This window comes from Equus asinus, chromosome 5, assembly GCF_041296235.1.
Source record: "Equus asinus isolate D_3611 breed Donkey chromosome 5, EquAss-T2T_v2, whole genome shotgun sequence".
Lineage (NCBI taxonomy): Eukaryota > Metazoa > Chordata > Mammalia > Perissodactyla > Equidae > Equus > Equus asinus.
In genome coordinates this window covers 27,285,277-27,309,362 of record NC_091794.1, presented here as the reverse complement: position 1 = coordinate 27,309,362, position 24,086 = coordinate 27,285,277, and the positions used below count along the sequence as shown (strand labels likewise).

At 37.1% G+C, this 24,086-nt stretch overlaps 1 protein-coding gene across 9 annotated transcripts in view; it reads right to left on the bottom strand.

The window, feature by feature from the left end:
• Positions 1-269: 269 nt before the first annotated feature.
• Positions 270-24,086, bottom strand: part of SENP5 (SUMO specific peptidase 5) — a 45,470-nt gene continuing 21,653 nt past the window's right edge. For 3 of the 9 annotated variants that reach the window (XM_070509118.1, XM_070509119.1, XM_070509114.1), the window contains 7 exons: positions 20,350-20,455; positions 20,040-20,178; positions 19,732-19,779; positions 17,191-17,268; positions 9,113-9,250; positions 4,549-4,599; positions 270-3,655 (listed from right to left, as the gene is read on the bottom strand). In XM_070509118.1, coding sequence (XP_070365219.1) covers positions 3,545-3,655; positions 4,549-4,599; positions 9,113-9,250; positions 17,191-17,268; positions 19,732-19,779; positions 20,040-20,178; positions 20,350-20,455 — 671 coding nt within the window. In that variant the 3' untranslated portion in view covers positions 270-3,544. Of the gene's footprint in view, positions 3,656-4,548; positions 4,600-6,113; positions 6,198-9,112; positions 9,251-17,190; positions 17,269-19,731; positions 19,780-20,039; positions 20,179-20,349; positions 20,456-24,086 lie in introns of all 9 variants that reach the window. The other 6 variants (XM_014868123.3, XM_044771347.2, XM_070509120.1 and 3 more) reach the window with 3 other exon arrangements.

Below are 24,086 nucleotides of genomic sequence, written 5' to 3'. Positions count from 1 at the left end.
TAATTAAAAAAACATTCAGTTCCTCAGTCGCACTAGCCACATTCACATGCTCAATAGCCACATCTGGCTAGTGGCTGCTGTAGTGGATGCAAATATAGAACATTTCCATCATTGCAGAAAATTCTACTGGACAGTGCTATGTAAGGGTAGACTGCTTAGAGCCTATACTGGTCACTGTTCATTAATGAACCTTGTCGTGAGTGGAATGTCATTGGTAAAGATGACTACTCACCAAACAGTACACAGTATTCAACACAAGAGAACACACGTTTATAAAGGCATTTAGTTTATTTTTCAAAAAAATATTTTTGCTAGAAGGTTTGAGTAATTTTACATCATCACAATCTTTCAATAAATTCTTTTTCTGACCAAAAGGTACCATTTAAGTGAACAGCTTGTCCAGGTCTGCTTTTGTAACACCCAAATACAGTTAGCAATTCTCTGATGGTATTCCCTGGGTCGTCTTAATTATCTACAGGCCAGGAGGCACAGCCTTGCACATAACAAAGTATGTGCTTTATAGCTGCTGATTAGTTCAGTTTCTTAACAGATTAAACAGAGCAGGCAGTCAGCTTATCTAATTCACACTATTAATACAGTTTCTCGCCTGAAGGATCTGATCCATTCAGAGCTCCCAGTTCTCTCTTCTAACCCAGGGAAGCAGTGAACCACAACCATAGAGAAAAAGGGCAGCTCAACTTAGGCTAGTGCTGGCTGTGTCCCAGTTAGGTCTGTTATTGTTTTGTTCCAACTATGAATTCAAGATGACCAGTGTTACCAGTATTCAGTGATAAGTAGAAAATACAATGCAAAGCCAAAAAAGTGATTTGGGGATTACTGGCAGCAACTGCTTCTTTTCCCTTCCTTATGAGAAGGCTTGTTCTCTACGATTCTTCAGAGACCTTAACTAAAAGTTGAATTAAATCTAGATTCATTGCTACAGATTTAACAAAAGGAAAAGGAAAAGTCACTGGAAAGAAGCAACTACAGACTGGTAAGTTTGCTGATGGAGAGGACTGGGCAGCTTGTTGAAGGCACATCATAAGTAGCTTTTAGTTTGTACAAGGCCTGCACTCAACCCTAAAAAGCATAAGGTCTGCCCATCTTGTGGGCATCAAAACAACTCAGTGCCAAGCTAGTGACAGTGAAACAATGCCTGTCTCTTCTACCAACAGCCTAGAGTATATTTCAAAAATGTCTTCGTTGCAAGGAAGCAATTATTGCAAACATCAGGACAAAGGCCATTCTAACGGAGGACTTGGGCTGAATAGAGGTTTACACCTAATCACAAGAGGAGGGGGAAAATGACCGTGTTAAAACCAAGTGTCATGAGCGACATTTTAACCAAACTTAAAAGTACTTAACATTTAGGGTAAAGCATGCTGGACAGTGCACCTCAAGGTGCCCTATAATAAAAGAGAAACTAGACTTGGACAGCGCATTTTAGGTTCTCTATGTTCATCCATGCATGCCTCAGTGCTCAGAGGATGACCATTTCTCACATTGGAGGAAATGGCAACTCAAACTTTGGGCATTGAGATTCTTGCCAGAACACGGTTCTTTCAGTCTCGTCCGCATGCCTGGTTCTGTCAGTGAGGAAGTGAGATACGGAGCTCTAAAGTGTAAGACATTTTGAATTGATAGCCTAGTTACTGGCTACTTCATATAGCTACAAAAAAAAAAAAAAGTTAGGCAAATGTCTCACATACAGATTTGAAAAATCTCATGTTTGCAGAATTATGTCTGAAAACCTCAAGAAGACATCCTCCCCACTTTAAATTGTCATCTTTCCTAATGCTGACACAACCCTACCTGTAGCAGCATAAAGTGCCTCTAATCTCAGTCTTTTTAATAACCTGAAGCACACCAAGAAATACTGACCTGGTTTTATACCAAGGAGTCTGCGTCTGGGGGACTGAGGAAAGTGCTGGGACTGTTTACAACGTAAACACTGGTGTTGGTGCTTGGAATGTCTGGGGATGGGAACCCTGCATGTAAACACATCCTGACTCCACTCTCAACTGCTGGCAGCCAGCCTCACCTTATGGCCAAGTTAAACTGAATACTTTAGCTTTTTATTTCCAACACCCCACACCTAACTAGGCATAAATCCAAATATCTTTTGCCATTTACTTGATATTTTTCTGTACAAGCTTCTGAGTTTCTCATATACACATTTATTGTTTTTCCTGCCCCAGTTCAGAAAAGGTAATTTGGGAGTTTAACATGCATCTTTCCTTATTTCCTTTCCTTTCAAATATCACAAAAAGCTAGATTAAAGATGCAAAATCCATTCTTTTAGTCCTAATGCAGCTAAGTGTAAGGACAGGGCTACTTCTGCCTTTCCCTACAAGATGAGGTTCACAGAAGCAAAAGAAGGACTCCCTGTGCTGGAGTCTCAGGGTTGGTCAAGCAGAAGCCAAATCAGGAGCCCTGCATGTTCCTAGATCACGAAAGAGACAAGAGGAAGCATCTGCTGTACTCACGCAGAATCAACTTTTCTTTATTAACCTTTCCTCTTCTCTCCTCCCCACCCATCTGCAAAAGACCTAAAGTCAGTCTTCAGTTTTGAATGTTTGTATTTTAAATACCCTTGAAATAGAAAGGTATTTGGCAAGTCTTAAATTTCTTCCATATGGAAGACAACACACAGGAAGTGACAACTTGTATATTACTCTTAGAAAGGCCGAATTCTCATTTGTTTGACCACTAGTTTGATGGATATTAATTTTTTAATGGATCAAAAACAGAAAAATCTAGGGAATTCAATGTTCCAGCAATAGCATTTATAAGATTTAGGCATTTATTATAATTCTTCTTAAAACCAAGATTGAAATCTCTCGTGTTAAGATAACAAGACCCTCAAGATCATTGTCTTGTTCTCAACCTTAGTCAACTCTTCCCAAAGCAGGCACTGTGCCTACAAGTGTGCCTCCATAAACAGAACACACCAGTCAGTTTATGGCCACTTCCTTCTCAGCCTTCAAAAGGAATGCAGCTCACTCTCCAAGACTCACTTGGAGAGGGAAGTCAGTGAAAGGTGCTGCTGGTAGAAGTAAAACAGGACTGGCTTTGTCAGAACCACCCCAAGCTACCCTTTATGCCCCAGGGAACATCTACTATTCTCAGAGTTATGTTGTATCAAAAACATCTTGTATTTTTAGGTTCTGGGATTAAATTTTAAACCTGCATTCAGTTCACGTCTAACTAAGTTTCAAAAGCTGCACCAAATCTACTAGGCATTTTTTTTAATACTCTGCATTGCATGCTCTGTCTATATGCATGCGTTTGGATAATAAATATTAAATATGGGGGGGGAACACGCGGAATCCATAAAAATAAAAATGAAACCAAAGTGAACATTAAAAAATAGTACATGGTAGCTAGAGAAATGAATAAGGGCAAAAAATAAATTTGAGGTAACAATAGTGGCCCAACACCACTGATGTGAAATATCTGTAAAAATTCAAATAAGTGTTTGGAGATTCAAGTAACAAACCATCTGCTCCAACTTGGTCAGACATCCCAGAGTCCCTGCTGAGTTTCAGTCCATGAGCCGGCACTCACATAGCTCCTTGTAAATCCTCTTCCGCACTCGGGGCATGTCTTCTTGGGAAAACTGGAAAGGCTGCTCTAAGGCGAGGCACTTGCAGTACTGCAAAGGTCCCAGAAACATGTAAGTGGCATGTGGAGTTACATACCAGCCCGATGTATTTTACCAGATGCAGACCTAATAGAATAGGGGCTAAGGCAGCATTTTAAAGTTTTTAAAAACTTGTTGTAAAACATTGTTGTAAAACATTTACCTCCAAATTACAGTCAACTTTCCAGGCAAGTATATGGCTTGGGATCTCCCCTCCCTCCCCACTCAATACTGTGAAAAGCAGATTAATGAAGAGGCGCCAATTCTTCTCAAGGTGCAACCTGCTGAGAATGCAGCTAGACCTAACATGGCCTTTAAGAGAACTCGAATTTGTTTACAAACCTCAGATGTTCATGAGTCATATGAATGAGCCCATCTTCTAAGATCTTTGCAAATCTCTAAATTTATGAATTATATACTATAATATCCTTCATAAATATAATGTATAACACATTTTTCAATAGCCCTTTTAGACCACTGAGAGAACCTACAGCATGAGAAACCACAGTTTTTGAATGTGGCCCTTATTTAAAATCTAATTAGTTTTTACTGAGTGGTTAAGGATCATTTGCCAATGGTAAAAAAAATATACAGTTAACTGCAAATGCCAAGGGTCTATGATATGGACAAATTCAAGAGAGTCTACAGTGTGGCTTACTAATAACCTCTGATAAGACATGGATGATACCAGTTATTCATTCTTGGCCTTAGAAGGTGGTGGTTCCTTATGATAACATCTGAAAATGCAGAAACTACTGCTTCTCAAGAACAAAGGAAGGGAAGGAGGAAAAGTACTCTGTTACCTGTATCTAGTGTGTACACATCACAGGGACTCCCACCTCTCCTCTCTAAACCCAACAAATTTAATTCACACGTCGTAAATTCTGAAAAAACTATTTCTTTACCTGGAGCACAAAGACTCCACAGTCACTGTCATTTTTCTGTTGCGGAATACACTAAGGGGAAAAACAAAATGATCATTAAAACAAGACCAAGTACTCCTCTTCAGATAAGAAAAACTGTCTGTATGGAAAAACGAGCAAGAGACAGGAAACTGGTCTCTATCCAGGACAGCTGATGTATACCTCTGGTATTTGAAGTGTTTGATTTTATGCAGGCATCTGACCACATGGAAAGAGCCACCAATCAACCACAATCTACAGAACATTTTGCCTAAATATGAGAAATAGGAAATCAAACAAAATCCTATATAAAACTTCCATTTGGATAATTAGTTTTGCTATCAATTCAGACAATGGAATCAAAATGGAATTGTGGCTCAGAGAATACATGCCTGGACTATGAATACTTTGACAGTAAGCATCCTGCTTAGTAGTCTTCACTTTTCATCTCCTATTACACAACTCTGTCCTGTTCTTTGAAAGAAATCATAAAGGTAAGCAGTACGTTTCCAAAAGAACTGGTTACTATATTTGGCCTAAAGTGGGAATATGAAAGATCCTTACTAAATTTAGGAGAATACCTGGATATTGTAGTAGGGTAAATTCAGAAAATTTACAAGTTCAATTCTGGTTTGAACTAGTATACCAGGTTATTAAAAACACAAAACTTAAGCTTAAGTTAAAAATTTAGCATTTGGTTGAGTTCAGGGACAAACAAATCAATCTTGTCCCTTTGGGGTTGGGTTAAAGGTTTGTTTCAAGACCCTGCCTCTTTAACATTGTCAATGATCCAGACAGACCTGAGTTCAAGGACCTGATCTATCGATAGTTTTGATGACTTTTGAGCAAGGTCACACCTATGCTTCAGTTTTCTCATCTACAGAATAAAAATGATGCTTATCCCTAAATGACCTGCCTACCTTACAGGCTGTAATGCTCAAATGAGATCATACATGCAAAAACACTTTGGAAACAATGAAGAAGTGACCATGAAACGTAAGACACTGGTATTTGTGACAAGACTGAGAGGCTATGCCTGGGCACTCTGCTCCACATACAGCTTTAATGTCTATGGACCAACCTAGTGCTGCTTCCAGATTGTGTTCAGACTGAAGCACTCAGCCCACTGTCTTCCCCAAATGCCTGGAAAGGAGCTCAATGCACTTGCTCCCTTAGTGAATCCAAATAGTCATTTCAGTAATTTTTTGGATCTATATGGGTCATCCAGAAATAAGAGCCGTGAGGCAAAAGGCAGGGACCACCAAAAATAAAATAAAAATCAATTATATATATACTTTTTTCTTTTTTTCAATAGAGCAACCATTATCATTAGCAGCTGCCCCAGGGATGAAATGACTGAATTTATTTGTTCCCAGCAAGCGCTGGGAGATTGAGCAGCCAGATGATGAATACTAAACTGAGGTTTATTCTGAGCTGCCTTCCTGCAGCCTCCAGGTTCTCCATTGGTACCTTCATCACCAGTCTTCAAATGCTTTTAAACACACCCACCCCTTAGATAATTCCATCCCCTTGACATGCCTGGGTTTTCATCATCATCACATACTTACCTTTGTAACAGCAGTCTGCCAACCCTGAAGAAACTCAGGTCTATTTTTTTCTCTGGCTTCAGTCAGCAAATACTTTCTTATATTCTGGTTAAAAAGAAACCACAACACAGATGCTGTGTTCCATCAGTTGGTGAAAAATGCAACCTGCCCATAGCAGACAGAGCAAAAGAGGGGCTGTGGCCCCACCACTGGGCAAGAGTATGTATTAAAGAGTTTAAAGCTGGAACTTTATTTCAGACCTTTCACTTCATAGTGTTAAGAAGGACTCAGACCTTCTGTACTCAGGTATACACTTAGAACTCACTGTGGACACTGGTTTATGTTTTAATTTAAACTTTTTATGAGATAGCCTATTCCAGCAGTAAGTCAACTTGCTGAATTTGAAACTTAAAAACTAGCAAGACAAAAAGAAAGTCTTAATTACTGCTTGTGCTCAACAGAGGGAAGGAACCCGTGGCAGAAACCATCAATAACTGAAACTAAGTGAAAAACATTCCGGCCTTAGCTATACTCCTCATTTTTGAGGGCTGCAAGTAAAGGTATCATTCTGTTTCTAGAAAGTCAACTTAAAACCATTCTGAATATTAAATATAATCAAGTCCACTGCTGAAATCTCTACCAAGATAAAGCCTACTGGAGTTTCAAATTTTCCCTTATGCCCTCAACCTCTTTGTGCATCTCTCTTCGAAGGGTAAAGTCAGAGGTTACATGAATTAATCCCCTTGAAGACAAAGTAGAAGTATGAGTACAAGAAAGTATGTGTGTGTATACAAGTGTGTGTCTGTATATACATATCTATATACACATATACATGTAAGCATATATGTATTTTCTTTCCATAAACATACTACACCCATTCTGCAACTTGCTCTTTTAAACTCAAAATGTCTTGGAGATCTTTCCGTGTTAGGACACGAAGATCTACTGTACTCTTTTTAACTGCTGTGGTCAATTAATAGTATGAATATACTATAGTATATGTATTTAGCTATTCTGTTGGTAGAGCTAAATTTAGGTTGTTTTGATTTTTCACTATTATCAATAATGCTGCAATGAACATCCTGCTGCATGCCTCATCCTTGTGTGCATATACAAGCTTTTTATGTTTTTTGAGGAAGATTAGCCCTGAGCTAACATCTGCCACGAATCCTCCTCTTTTTGCTGAGGAAGACTGGCCCTGAGCTAACATCCGTGCCCATCTTCCTCTACTTTATATGGTGGGACGCCTACCACAGCATCGCTTACCAAGCGGTGCCATGTTCACACCCGGGATCCGAACCGGCAAACCCCAAGCCGCCGAAGCAGAATGTGCGCACTTAACCGCTGCGCCACCGGGCTAGCCCCTATACAAGCATTTTTATGGAGTAGATAGCAAGAAGTAGAACTGGTATGCAATAGGTACTTAAATTTATAAGGTACTTAGAACTGATTAGAAGTGCAATTGTCCCCTAAGTGACTATATCAATTTATACACTCCACCAGAAAATACGAGAATGCCTGTTTCCTTACACCCATGTAAACACTTAAATAACATCAAACTTTTCCTAATAGGCAAAAAAGGGAACACTGACATAGTTTTAATTTGCATTTTCCTTATTTCTGGTGAGGCTGAGCATCTCTCCAGGTGTATTTGCATTTTTCCTAAAAATTACTTTTTATCCTTTGTCCATTTCTATTAGATCCTTCTTTTTCTTATTCATTTATAGGAGGTTCTTTATATATTCTGGAAGTGACTATTATATATGTCACAAACATTTTCTCTAAGTCTATTTCTTGTCTTTTAAATTTATGGCATACAGAAATTTTAAATTACGATATGGTCCAATGGTTCCTTTATGTCTTTTCCTTTTTTGGTTCTCTGTAAGCAGGGCTTCCCTACTCTGAGAACATACCTTCTATATCTTATTCTAACTTACACAGTTTTCTGTTTTATATTTAGGTCATTATTCCATCTGGAATTTGTTTTATAAATAGTATGAAGTAAGGATCTATATTTTACTTTCCAAATAGACAGCAAACTTTCCCAACAGCATATTCTGAATAGCCTGTCCTTTCCCAACTTTATCTTATACTGAGTTTCCACATACATGAGTTATTTCTAGATTCTCTATGCTGTTCCACCAATCTACTTGTCTATCCCTGAGCCAATATAAATATAGTTTTAATTATTAAAACTTTGTGATATGGTTTGACATCTAGTAGGCAGAGTATTCCTTCCTTCACTGTTCTACTTCAAAACTTTTAGCAGTTCATGCACATAAATTCTGCAAGATGAATTCTAGGATGAGCTTATCAGGTTTCACTCAAAATCCTCTTGGGAAATTGGTTAGGACAGAAATTGGCATATGTTAGTTTGGGGAGAATTGATCTCTCTGCCTATCTTTCCATCCATTCAAATTGCCTTTAAATACTTTAGGGTTTTCATCTTAAAGAACTTGCACATTTTCGCTAGGGTATATTCCAGAGTAATTTACGTCTTTGTTGGTTTTGAAAGTGGAAGCTTTTTGTTTTCAGTTACATTTCCTAACTGGTTCTGGCTAGTGCAGGAAAATCAGGAAACCTACTGATTTTTCTTGTTTTTATTTTTTATCTTGTTGTACTCTTGTTAGTTGAACTCTAATATTTTGCCAGTTTATTCTCTTGGTTATAATTCATCTTACAGAAGTTACTTTGAAGATACAAGCCAATCTTAACTGTAAGAGAAACCAAGGAAAATAATTTCTATCCATATTCAAAATGTAGTTTTACGGAAAAGGCAGAAAAAAATCTGACAAAATCCAAATAGAACATGTGTCTCAGAGAGGGATCCAGACCACAGACAGCTACCTCTCCCCATATGGAGATTCCTCTTGCATACCTTTTCTCTGCCAACATTTTAGATGGTTTTCATGGCAGAAACTGACTCTCTATGGTACTGACTTCTGCTGTTTTATCTAAAGCTAAGATACTATCTGGTCAATCACAAGATAAATGAAAAAACAGGCAAGATATTAACTTACCTCTACACAAAACTTAAAATGAATGCCTTGGGAATCATAAAATGAAATAATTCGATTAGAGAGTGTCACAGTAATGAGAGACCAGTGGACTTCCAGGTGAATAGGAATCAACAGAAGACTCTTTTTAAACAAATCCACCTGATTAAGAAAAGAAACAAAATGCAGCCATCACCACAGGCTATCCACATCAATAACAACAAACAGCAGCTTCCATTTACTGACCTGTGACCTGCCCAAGGTCATAAAACTAAGATGTGGTGAAGCCAGAATTTGAACCCAGGTCTTCTCTGAAGCCCATGCTTATAACTACTAAGCTATAGTGTACAACAATAATAAAACTGAAGATACAGAAAGCACTACTTTCCATTTAACCTGCTACACCTGTGCTTACCAACTGCCTAATATAACTTGGTCCCTTATTTTTATGCTTAACCAATTTTCTTGTGCACATCTTTGACCTAGACTCAATTATTTAGGAAGGAATCATGCTATTAGGAAACTGCACAGGATATAAGCCTTCTCTCTTTCTAAAGATTCAGTATAGTAGTTAAGATCACGGGCTCTGAAATAAGTCTGGTCAAGTTCAAATTGTGGCTCTTCCACTTACTGGCCAGATGACTTTAGCAATTTTGGTAGCTTCTTTGTGCCTTGATTTCCTCAACTATAAAATACAGATAACAATAGTATCCACCTTATGACATTGTTGAGAGTGATAATACATATAAAATGTGTAAAACTGTGCTTAGCACATTATATGGAGCCAATAAATCTTAGCTATTAACCTTATTACCACCTCAGGTCTCCCAGATGTCAAAATTCAGGAAAATATCCTTGATAATTCTTTACACATCACTTACAACCTAATTCATCCTTTATAGCGTGATACATATCCTTTACAGTTGAGAAATATTTGCTATTCCATTCAAAATCCCAGTAGTGGGGGCCAGCCCGGTGGCATAGTGGTTAAGTTCTCACACTCCACTTTGGCAGCCCAGGGTTCACCAATTTGGATCCCAGGTGCAGACCTACACATCGCTTATCAAGCCATGCTGTGACAGGCATCCCACATATAAAACATAGGAAGATGGACATAAATGTTAACTGAGGGCCAATCTTCCTCAGCAAAAAGAGGAGGATTGGCAGTGGATGTTAGCTCAGGGCTAATCTTCCTCAAAAAAACAACTCAAAATCCCAGTTGTGGATCTGATGATAAAGTAGTAGGTGCTCCATAAACATATGTGAAAGAGTGAATGAGTTTCTTTCTTCAGGTATTTTTTTGAGAGTATTTTAATGATTCCTTGGGTTAAAACACTTACGAGGCTATCTTAAACTACATCAGATTTTAAGAAACTATTTCTCAAGCTCTTCTTGCTTTCTGATATTCAGATAAAATACTGCTCTAGATGAACCTTCTACTCGTTTACATGACCCTGAAGCAAAGCACTTTAGCACCTCTGCTCCTCAGCGTCTACATCCATAAACCTGGGAGGTGAGGGAGATAGAAGGAAATACTAGACAGGATAGACAACTGATCCTTTCCAGCTCAAAAACTCTGAGTATCTAAAACAAGGATACTTAACATATAGTATTAAATGAGACCAAATTTACATTCTTCTCAGAAAGAAATTTTTCTTAATTATAAAAACAATTTTTAAATAAAAATTAGAAAATACAGATAAAAAGATACCCTTCAGTGTGTATCTGTCCAGATCTTTTTCCTCTTCTTTTTAATATACTAATGTTCACACACACACAACTTTATACATACAATTAAGAATGATGTGTGTGGTGGATTGTATTACTGATCCCAATTATTTGTTGCCCTCCCTATAAGAAGATTCTACAGAACTGCCTACTGCCCTGTGGCTTCACTGCATCTCCCAAGGGGAGAAATGTAGTCCTGTCATGTGATTTGCTTTAACTAATGTACTGTAAACAGAAGTGAAGTTATGTCATGACCAAGCTGAAACTTCGAGGGCCATGATGTGGCCCTGAGACTGGCATGTCTCGATTAAGTGCTGCTCCTTCAGTTTGGGTCTCATTAAAGGAATAAAGATGGAAAACCATAGGACCATCTCCTTAGATGCAGGAAACGCATTTGATAATACTCAACATCCATTTATGATTACAAACTCTCAGCAAACTAGGAATAGGAGGGAACCTCCTTAACCTGATAAAGAGCATCTACAAAAAAAATCTATGGCTGACATTGTAAATAGTAGCAAAAGACTGAATGCTTTCCTCCTAAGATTGAGAACAAGGCAAAGATGTCCTGTCTCATTACTTCTATTCTACAATGTACTAGAAGTCCTAGCTAGTGCAATAAGGCAAGAAAAAAATGGCATACAGTTTGGAAAGGAAGAAATAAAACAGTCACTACTTACAGGCATGACTGTCTATGAAAATCTCACACAATCTACAAAAAAACCTCCTAGAACCAGTGAGTTTTGCAAGGTCACAGGATACAAAGTCAATATACAGAAATTAATTGTATTTCTATATACTAACAGTAAACAATTGGAAGATAACATTTTTAAAGTTCTATTTATAGCAGTTCCAGAAATATGAAATACTTAGGGATACATTTAAAAAAATGTACAAGACCTGTACACTAAGAATTATAAAATATTGCTGAGAAAAATTAAAGACCCAGATAAATGGAAAATATACCATGTTCATGGACTGGAAGACTATTATTGTTAAGATATCCATTTTCCCCAAACAAACATACAGATTAAATGCAATCCAAATCATAATACAGCAGGTAGGTTTTTTTGTTTGTTTTTTTTTTTTGGTGAGGAAGACTAGCCCTGAGCTAACATCCATTGCCAATCTTCCTCTTTTTGCTTGAGGAAGATTGGAGCTGAGCTAACATTTGTGCCAATCTTCCTCTATTTTGTATGTGGGATGCTGCCACAGCATGGCTTGATAAGTAGTGTGTAGGTCCACACCCAGGATCTGAACCTGTGAACCCCGGGCCGCCAAAGCAGAGCACGCAAACTTAATCAGTACACCACCAGGCCAGCCCCCCAGCAGGTTCTTTTAAAAACAGAGATTAACAAGATGATTCTAAAATTTATATGAAAATGCAAAAGACCTAGAATTGCCAAACAATCTGGAAAAGGAAGGATAAAGCTGGCCAACTTACAGTGATTTCAAGACATATTATAAAGACACAGTGATCAAGACAATATTGTATTGTATTACCATAAGAACAGACAAAGAGATCAATGTGAGACACAAAGTCCAGAAAGAGACCCACATATATATGGTCAACTGACTTTTTTTAAAGGTGCCAAATCAATTAAACTGGGAGAGAAAACTCTTTTTCAGCAGATGACACTGGAATAACTGGATATTCACAAGGAGGGGAAAAAAAAGAACTTTGATCCCTACCTCATGTCTTACACAAAAATTGAGATGTATCAGAGATGTAAATGTAAAACCTAAAACTATAAAGCTATTAGAAGAAACATATGAAGGCAAATATTTTTTAGACTGGCTACAGAAAGAACTATAAAAAAAGAAAGCATGGTAAGTCAGATTTCATTAAAATTAAAAATCTCCATTCATCAAGTGACAAAGTTAAGAAAATAAGTAGAAAATCCACAGACTGAGAGAAAACAATCACAAAACACAGATCTAACAAAGGACTTGTATCCAGAACAACTCAATAATAAGCCTTTCTTTGCTACAAACCTTTTCATTCATATCATTCACCCATTTTTCTACTGAGTTGGTAGGGTCTTTTTCTTATTGATTATAGAAGCCCTTTGTATATTAAGAAAATTAGTTCTGTGATATGAACTGCAAATATTTTTCCCAGTTTACTGTTTGTCTTTTTATACCACTCCTATTTTTAAATGCAAAATTATTTTTCTTTTTATGTAACTGAATTCATTTTTCTTTTATAGCATCTGAATTTTAAGTTGTACACAGACTAGACTTTGCTACCCTGAGATTATTTTTAAAAAGTTCTCTTATGGGGGCTGGCCCCGTGGCCGAGTGGTTAAGTTCGCGCGCTCTGCTGCAGGCAGCCCAGTGTTTCGTTGGTTGGAATCCTGGGTGTGGACATGGCACTGCTCATCAGACCATGCTGAGGCAGCGTCCCACATGCCACAACTAGAAGGACCCACAACGAAGAATATACAACTATGTACCGGGGGGCTTTGGGAAGAAAAAGGAAAAATAAATAAATAAATAAAATCTTTAAGAAAAAAAAAGTTCTCTTATGGATCCTCTTAGTACTTTCATTGTTTCATTTTTGTTGCATTCAAATCTTTGGTCATTCTATAATTTAATCTTAATATAATCTAATCTAGTGAGGACTTAATTCTTCTACTTTTCATTTTTATTTAATAATAAAGGCATTTATGGCCATTAACTTTCTCCTCAAAACAGCTTTCATTACGTTCCATAGTGGTTGGTAAGATGTGTTCTCCATTCCATCCCTTTCTCTAGACAGTTTGCATATGATTTCCTTTTTTATTTTGTTTTAGATCCAAGGATTATATCCAGTAAAATGTGTATCTGTAAAATTTTCAAATTGTTAAGATTTTTTACTCACCTTTTATTATTTTTAATTTGATTGAATTTTGATCAAGGAATAATCTATGTCATAATATTCTTTGTGGCCAAGTATGTGATCAATTTCCTTAGATACAGGAATAAATGTATATTCCCTTTTTGAGGAGTATAAAGATCTAGTATATACCCATTAAACCAAATGTATTGGTTGTATTATTTAATTTTTACTTATGATCTTATGTTTTGTCTACAAGATTTGTCCTATAAGAGGTCTCCCACTATTACTATTTTATCAAGGTCTCCTTGCTTTTGTAATCATTGTTCCATCTTCTATATATTCAAATTTTATCACAGTTTGTTTTCACCTTAAATTCGACCTCACCTGCTGTTAATACTGCTATTCCTTCTTTTTGTTTACCACGCCTTTCTTTTGGTTTGCATTTGCCCAGTACCTCTTTAACTGTTACTTTATTTTCAGTCCTTCTTTTTCACATTATTTTATGTTTTGTTTTTCTTTTTAAATATTGGCACCTGGGCTAACATCTGTTGCCAGTCTTCATTTTTTTTTTCTTTTTCCCCAAAGCCCCCCAGTACTTAGTTGCATGCTCTAGCTGTAGGTCCTTCTGGTTGTGCTATGCAGGACGCCACTTCAGCATGGCCTGATGAGCAGTGTTAGGTCCACACCCAGAATCTGAACCAGCGAAACCCTGAGCCACTGAAGTGCAGCATGCAAATTTAACCACTTGGCCACAGGGCTGGCCCCTATTTTATGCTCTTATATACAACATATAGCTGGATTTCATGACTTAACTCGATCAGAGAGGACTGAAAGGATGAAATAATTTAATTCATTCTATTTAATGAAATGACTCACAAACTTTTTTCTTCTTGTTGTTCCTTATACTTTTTATTTAATTTTTTTACAATAAGCATATATTATTTATATAATGAGGCGGGGGGTGAAAACCCACCACATTTTCAAGAGAGGGAGAAAATAATCTAGATTCCTAAAATGGAAACTCTGCCTTCCAGATCTATTCCAGGTTTTAGAATACCAATAGAGATTGGTTAACATCCTGAAACACTGGTCTATTAACTGTTTAACTGTGGGTCAGTTAGCTTTAAACTCAAGACAACCTCTAATCTCATTCACAGAGGAGAATGGATGATAGTAGTTGCTACTGTTTACAGGCTAGGCCTTGGCTTAGCTACTTGTAGCTAGACCGATAGAGTTTACATAACTGATGACTCATCAACTTGATTTTATTCCTTCACCCTCACATTGTTTATTATTCAGATATTTTTCCATGCTATTTATAACCTTTCTCTACTCCACACTATATATGATCATCTTTCCTCAACTACATAACTTTTCCTGGTTAAGCAGCATCCTATTATATGGATGTATATTTTTAATTTGACCTATTCCCTACTAATTAGTTGCCCTCAATTTTTCTCATATAAATACCACCACAGCCCATCCAGTGGTACAAGCCATGCACTTCAAGTCGTCTTTCACACTTCCTTCTCCTTCATCCCCATACCCAACCCATCACCAAGTCCTGTTAATTTTACTTCCTGGATCACACTCACATTTTGTGTATATCTTCCATTTCTCCTGTTACCATTCTAATCCAAAGTACCATGAATCTGTAATGGCTTTCTGTTCCATCCACAACAACTTTGCCCTCCTACTCATCCATCTTCTTCAGTGCTGCTAGAGCAAAAACTACAAATTGCATGCTATACATTTAGGACAAAATTCAAAACACAGAACTCAAGGCCCTACATCTCTGGATCAGGTCCATTTCATGCCATTCTCTACTTTGCTCTCTGGATTCCAGCTACACTAGTCTTTTCCCATCATAATATAACACAGTCATGTGCTGCATAACAGCGTTTTGGTCAATGACAGACCACATATACAATGGTAGTCCCATAACATTAGTACCATATAAGCCTAGGTGTGCAGTAGGCCTTACCCATCTAGGTTTCTCTAAGTACTGTAGGGGAGGAAGAAATTTTACTCTACCCTTCTAGGTTCTTCTGGCTGGTCTAAGAATTAAATTGACATGAGACAGATTAACAGTAGAAAAACAAACAAAAGTTTAATAACATGTATACACGACAGAAACCTAGGAAAACTGAGTAACTTGCTAAAATGGGGAAAGCCCTCACCTTAAATACCATCCTCAGCTAAAGACAAAAGATGTTGGGAGTAGGACGAGTCAGGGACTTCAAAAAGAAGGCAGGCAATTCACAAGTAGGTGAAAAGGAGCAAAAGTTTAGAAAACGTGTTTGGCCACACAGACACAGAAGAACACAGCGGGGAGCCCAACAAACAGGCTTTTCTAGGTTCTTCCCTGTCTACCTCCCAGTTCATGTTATGCTAACGTGATGGCTCAGTTCCTGAGACAGGTTTTTTTTTTAATCTGAATTCTTTTAGGCAGTTAAGGGGGAGATAGTAAAGAAACCTTTCTGAGTCTTTCGTTTCTTAAAAATAAACAACCAAAAATAATCCTCATGTTACACAGACACTCTTTGGGGTGTCTCTTTTTGTTCCCCTTCAGTATGCGCTCTGTGATGTTCACACAATGATGAAATCACATGAAAGCATTTCTCAGGACTATCCCTTGTTGTTAAGCAACACAACTGTAATGATTATCACTGTGTGTTTATCATGTGCTTAGTGGTTTATATGCATTATCTCATGTAATCCTCACAACAAGGTAAATACCATTGATGTTCTTATTTTAGAGGTGAGGAAACTGAAGCTTAGAGGCATTAAGTAATTTGCCCAAGGTCTTACAATAGTAGAGTAGCTGAACTAGGATCTGAACCCAGGTCTGATTCCTGAGTTCATTATATCTACCTCCCCAGATTTGCACCCTTCAATCACATTTCACTTATCTTGGCCCTACTGATGATATTTTGCACATATTATCTACATGGCAACAATCAATCAGGTGTTTGTACCTTGCAAAAAGTTATTTCCATCCACAACTACTTAAGACTTACTCTTAATTTCTTTAACCCATCCAATATAAAAAGTGAAAATTTACACTATCTCTAGATCTATGACTGTGGGATTTGAACCTGATGGTAATTTTGTCAAAATATCAAAAATAGAATATAAACGGGCTTTAAAAATAATGTTTCTGACATAGTCAATGACTATAGAGAGGAATTAAGGTTTGAAGGAACCTTAGGGATTACTCTGATTTATCATTTTGTTTTAGAAATAAGCAATCTAAAGGCCAAAATAAATGTCTTGTCTAAGTTGCATAAAAAGCTAACAGCAATGCTGGAACCACTAACTTCCTGCCCAGTGCTTTCAGTTATAGCATATTCCAGTCAACTGGATAGACTCAGAGTTTTACTAGTGTTTTGTCTTTCCAACAATAAGATTTAAAATAAACAATAAAAGAACAACTGTCACATTAAAGAGTGTGTTTCTAATTAACATCATACTGTATTAAAGTTCTTATCCTTCCACTCACAGTGGCTTATCATCTGCATTTCACATTTAGAATAAAAAAGAAAGAGAATACCTTTTTAGTCCATCTTTTTACTCCATTGTATCCTTTGGTTACCAGCTGTCTATGAAAAAAGCTGTTGAAGAAGTGAACCTGGAAGAGACATCAAATACAAGCACCCAGATTATATTAGGCTATGTCCAGATTTAACTTCAAAAGAAAATGGAAATTTAAAAATCCTTGAAAGTAAGATAGACAAAAAGATGAGGAAAAGTTTCTTCTTAAAAATGACCAAAATATAGAAAATACATAGTTCACAGAAGATTCTGTTCCAAATTTTCACTAGAATGACCTTATAGCTGTGGTGTGTAGTCAAAACTGGAATGGGGCAGTAGACAGATTACCTGAATCCAATCAAGTAAAGAAGCAACAGGACAAATCTCACCCGATCAGGTGACAGAACTGAAAGAGTACTCAGCTATGAAAGAATGAGGCAACAATTACCTTGAACTCAAGGGATATGGATTACAAGTTTTGTAAACTAACCCCATCTGAAGGATGTGGAATGGGAGACTCCTATTGTCATGACAACGATAAAAAGGCCTTAGCATGACCATTTCTAGCACTGAAAGAATTACCCTGGTCACATGGAGTGTCATGTCCTGCATTCTTGGCTTCAAATTTCTGCTTTATAAATTAGTATCAGCACAGCTGAGATAGAAAACATTGTGGTCTTAAAAGTGTTCACTTTTAAATGTGGTCAAAAGTGTAACTTTGAGTCACTTGAGATGATAAAACTGTTCCTTTGCTTCTGAGATTCTCAGGGTGTAGTCACGGCTCCCAGGGTGTGGTGCGGAAACTCTGAGGGTAGGGCTCAGCAATCTGGTTTTACAAACCTTCCAAAGGATTCTGATGCACAGTTGTTTTGAGAACCATGTGGCTCAAGATATTGATAAAAAGAGCTTGTAGTAGCTATCTCTAGAGCAGTGATTCTCAAACTTTGTGTGCATCAGAATCTGGAGGGCTGTTAAAACAGATTGCTGGACCCCACCTCCAGTTTCTGATTCAGTAGGTATGGGGTGGAATACAAAAACACGCATTTCTAGTTAGTTCCCAGGTGATGCTGATGCTGCTGGTTTGGGAACTAGACTTTGAGAACCACTGCCTTAGTAAGTGTCCTTTTAATCTAATGAAAGTTTAATCAAATGTAGATGTAATGAAGGTAAATTATCCCCTTAAAATTAATACTTTTATGTTAAAAATCATCTGTATGTGTTTATCTTAAAAAAAACCTTTCTGGTAATTAAGAGCATCTGACATAATAGAGAATCTGACAGACGAGCCTCATGGTTCCAATTTAAAATGCGTAAAAGATTTGTGATTTTAAGTGAGAAGTTATAAGACATTTTGTCTATATTCGTAAATAGCGTCAGAATCTGATACTCATTATATTTACCTGTTTAAATTACTAGATTTATACAAGTTTATAACGTACTCGGAAAAGTTTTGCTTGTTGAAATCAAAGGCTGCCCGCCCATCAGATACTTTGAGTACTCAGAAAGAAAAATTAATATATTAAATTCTTAAAAAGCTTTTTTTTCCTAAGAACCACAATCTGAAACTCTATTTTTTTTTTTCTTTTTTTAAAGATTCGCACCTGAGCTAACATCTGCTGCCAATCTTTCTTTTTTCCCCTCCTCCTTCTCCCCAAAACCCTCTGAGTACATAGTTGCATATTCTGGTTGTAAGTGCCTCTGCTTGTGCTATGTGTGACGCCACCTCAGCATGGCCTGATGAGTGATGCCATGTCTGCACCCAGGATCCAAACTGGCAAAACCCTGGGCCACTGAAGCGGAGCACACGAACTTAACCACTCGGCCAAGGGGCCAGCCCCCCTAAAATAGTTTTAATATGTAACTAAGCTCTTAAGGGAATTTTAGAGTTTAAGGGGAGTTACTTTGTATTTGAACTGGGTATCAAATATTAATCCAAGAAAAAGTGAAGATGAGTACTACTTTATTTTTAAAGAGACTAAGACTTTAAGTTAAATTTTAAAGCTTAAAGCAAACAGTCCCTTTTGTGCATCTCCCCATTAAAAAAAAAACCCTCTTCAAGATAACAAACACACCCACCTGAAACAAATAAGCAGAAAAACACTCGCATCATCACTTTGTTATGCAGAAATTATTTTACAGAACTTACGCTCAACCCTAGCATATAATCGAGACAAAATCTCGGGCCAGCCCCATGGCCAAGTGGTTAAGCTCACGCCACTTTGGTGGCCCAGGGTTTCGCTGGTTCAGATCCTGGGTGTGGACATGGCACCATTCACCAGGCCATGCTGAGGTGGTGTCACACATAGCACAACCAGAAGGACCTACAACCAGAATATACAACCATGTACTAGAGGGCTTTGGGGAGAAGAAGAAAGAAAAAAAAGATTGGCAACAAATGTTAGTCCAGGTGTCAATCTTAAAAAAAAAAAAAAAGACAAAATCTCTTTTTTAAAAATCTAAGGAATATTAAACAATTACATAAAGTTTAAAAAAAAACTTTAAAAGTTTAAAAAAAACCTTCTTTTAATATATAAGAACTGAAGAAGAAGTTTTCACTTACTTTGTCTGGGACTGCATCCATTATCAGCTCACCATACATATTAATGACCTATAAAAAGTCAACATAAAACCAGCTTACTAACCCTATACAATTCAGAAACCTCACTTAGAATGAATAACATGTTCATCCTGCTAGCAGTAATCAAACGTTTTGGATCCTGGAGTTAGTGAATGAGTCACTTCAGTAAGGAATATAGAATCCTTGATTCCAAAAGATAACAGTGAGGCCAACCCACAGGTTCTTAGTTAAATTTTATTGTTCACAATCCTCTGCAACTTATCCATGTCGAGAACCTACAATACACTAACCTGGTCATTCAGCCAATTCTGACCATCCAGGGTCGCTAGATCATCCATATCCAGCATGTGCTTATTGTAGAAGATTCGGAAGTTGCATTTTTGATGTCTGGCCCGATAGTTTGTTATTTCCCTATTGATAAATGGTTTTCTGAAATGAAAGATTTTGAAAGAAAAGGTAAAAAACATGAGTTCTACTCAATTTATTGCTAAGTATCTTTTTTTAAACTCGACTTATTGCTAAGTATCTTTTTTTTAACCAAGAGAAAAGTCATATATGTCAAGAATTTTATTTTCAAGGGCTTAAGCATCATTGACAAACCTATTAGAAAAGTCTTCATTAAAGACATCTTTTAATCTTCCAAGGACATCTTTTTCACTGAGTGGGACCAAACTGCCATACTTCTTCATAACCTCATCTAAGAATCCTTAAATAAAGGAAGAGAGAAAAATTAAGATGGAAAAACGATTTACAGCAAAGTCATTCTCCCAATACTTATCCTATACACAACACTTAGCACACATTTAACCTATATTACTACATATATTATACTATAAAGAAGTCTTTTAAAAGTTATGCTTTGTAAAAAAAAAAAAATTAAATAGATGAGGCCCTCCTCATTCCAATAAAGAGAGAAATACTCTAAGGCATCATGTTACATTGGACTTTTAAGGTACTGATGCATTATTAGAGAGGGAATGGCTAGCTATCACTAAAGATTGACATCTTTCAGTAGCTTAACCTTAGAAAAGAATCTCATCTCCTAAAGAGTGAAATCTGAAGTGTTTAGTCACCTGGTTAAATGTGTTTATCACATTTGGTAACTGAAGGAACCATCCTTTTAAAAATAATTAGAAGGAATTATTGTTGAGATTGCTGGTGCTGTATTATTTGGTAAAGTATGTAATTTCACATCTCATAGCAAGGGACAAATCCTAAAGCATTTTTAGTATCATACAATTTGACAGAGTTATGCTACTCACGATACTGAATAACTCTATGAGGTGACCTTAACTGGATAACAGCTGGCGAGGCATATTTTAAGAGGCAAAACAGAATTGAAGGATGATTTCCTGGCCAGAAAATGGGACAGTTAACTTAAGTATAATGTACATGCACTTTAATGGCTTCCAAGAGGATCCAATGAAAAAACATACCTAAAAAGGCCCTCGGAAATAAAACCAGGACATTATTTCTAAGTAAATACAAAGAAGCTGAGGGATGACTTAAAGGTTCACAAAAGTGCAGACATGACGTCACCTGTTCACTGATGCTGAATGCGGGGAGCAACGCCGGGCTAACCATTAGCCTGACAGTTAAGTCTACTGAGTTACGATGGGAAAAATGAGGACTGTTAGCCACTTATTTTACCCAGCTCCCTTTCTAACTTTGAGAATGGCCTCTGCTATGCATCAATACAAAATGGACAGGAAGGATCAAAAGAGTGACTGTCCTGAGAATGGAATGTTTCATGTGGGGGAGGGCAAACAAAGGTGTGAAAAACTTATTTTTCCTCCTCTTAGTCTCCCACCAGAGTGGCTCCCAATTTGAAAGGCTTAAGATAAGAGCAAAGGTCAGGGTATAGCAAACAAGAGTTGCTCGCTTATGCCCGCTTCTGGTCTAGGCTTTCGGCATACAGAAGACAGAAAGGGAGTCCCATGTTCCAGCTTAACCAGAGCAGGAGATAAAGATTCAGGGCTTCTAAACTAGGACTACAGCATATATTTGCTTATAGCGTTTACTGTATCATATCTTATAGTTATCTAAGCATAGCCTGGGGTCTACATGGAAGAATGGACCCAAACAGAAGATAAAGAATCCCAACATTTGAGAAACTGCTTTTAAGGGACAATTTTATACAAAAATAATATTTTAACAAAAAATTAAACTTTAGGCCCAGCAACCTTAATTGAAACTCCTTAAATAAGAAAGCAGTCTCCCTTATCAAGAGGATACGGACTCCAATTCCAAACAAATGACACCATGGGAAAGACGTGTTCTTGTTAAAACAATGTTTTCTGGATGGTAATATTTTGGGAGTTTTAAATTGTTATATTTTTTCCTCTTATCTGTATTTTTGTTTTCACTTTTAGATGATAAACATGGATTCCCAATGCAGTAGAAAGGCCCTACCTGGATCTTCAAGGAGAACCCTAGATGACAGTGTCTCACTGATGCACACCTTTATCTCACTGGGACCAGACATAAAACAAGAGTTAAAGAGCACTTACAAGCCAAGAACTAGAATATCTCGGTTCATCCTTATGACTACCCTACGTGTTAGACAGTATCCCTACTTTACAAATGGAGACAGGAAGCTTAGGGAGGTTACGTAACCTCCCCAAGGACCCTTAACTAGCACGTGGCAGAACTAAGAGTCTGACTATAGGTCATGTGACCACAAAAACTGAGCTGTTAAGTATTATGCTATGCCACCTCCAAAGCAGATGTTATCTTTTCTCTACAAACAATTTGGTTCTTCACTTCACCTTTCTCTTTTAATACCCATGGCCAAGAACCACCCAGAAAACAGACTTCTTAAAATGAGAGTTACATTCATTAGTCTTTACCTACTTGCTTCCACCAAACTAATGAACCAAAAAGGAAAACTGCATTTTGGAATATATAATTTCTTTTACTCCAAAAGTACTAAAATTTCAATGTGACCAAGAAATAAAGGATACGTTAGAAAAAAAACAAAAAACAGAGTTCAAATTATAGTCCATACTGCAAGCACGAATGGTAATAATATGAAAAACAAAAAATGAGATGTTATTTTAGAAGTTAAATTACTCATGATGTTAAAGCAACTGTGTTGTACAGTTTTTTCTTGAAACAACTGCCTTAGGTCACATCCCATGTTGTGTACATAAGAAATACAACCATTTGGTTCTCCAACAAAACAGAATACACATCAGAAAGGTTCCATCAAAAATAAGGCATGAAATATCTAAGAATAAACTTAAAGAATGTATAAAACCTAAGTGAAAAGCACTACAAAATTCTAGTAACGGACACAGGTCAATAAATGGAGTAATTCTCTGTTTTTAGAAATGCAGTTTTCCCTAAATTAATCTATAAACGTAATGCAATGCCAATCAAAAGCCACTGTTTGTTTTAACTGAAAAAACAAATTCATCTTGGGGAAAAAAAGTGTGAGACATTTCTAGAAATTTCTGAAAAAAGATTAAAGGGGAGATGAGTCAGAGGCGAGAGAGAAGAGGAGGAGGGCCTAGTCCCATCAAATTCTAAAACTAACTACAGTAATTAAAGCAGAACAGTGCTGGCACAGAAACAGAGAAACCAGTGCAGGAAGAGACCCAGGGGCAAGTGTCATCTCACAGCCACAGGGAAAAGATGAATTAATCAATAAACAGGATTCGAACTATTGACTAAATGTTTTATTCACAGGTGGAATTCATTTTGGTGTAAAGAGTGAGGTAGGGATCCATCTTGACTTTTTTCCAAATGGCTAAATATAAAAATAACATATTAACAGTCTAGAAGAAAACAGGGTTGAACATTTTTATAAACTTGAAGTGGGAATAAACTTTAAGTAGAGTTTGGGGTTTTTTTCTAATACATGACCATAAACATGTTAAAATGAGGTGGCAGTCACCTCATAATTCCTTTAGAACTTTTATGCCCTTATAAACATGTGTTTCTTAAACATGTAAGTAGCACATTATACTTGCTCTTTTTGAAGCTCCTTTTTTCCATTTGATACTTTTCCTAAAAGTATGGGTATTTTTTTCCTAAGTCAATTCAAAACGACCTAGTAGTCCATTAAATGGGTATGCCATATTTTAACCAATTCCCTATCGATGACCATTTAAGTTGTTAATTTTTAGCTCTCTAAATAATGTCACAATTTAAACCCTTGATGGGGCTTGCCCAGTAGCATAGTGGTTGGGTTTGTTCACTCCACTTTGGCAGCCAGGGGTTCACAGGTTTGGATCCTGGGCACAGACCTACACACCGCTCATCAAGCCGTGCTGTGGCAGTGTTCCACATACAAAATGGAGGAAGACTGGCACAGATATTAGCACAGGGCCACT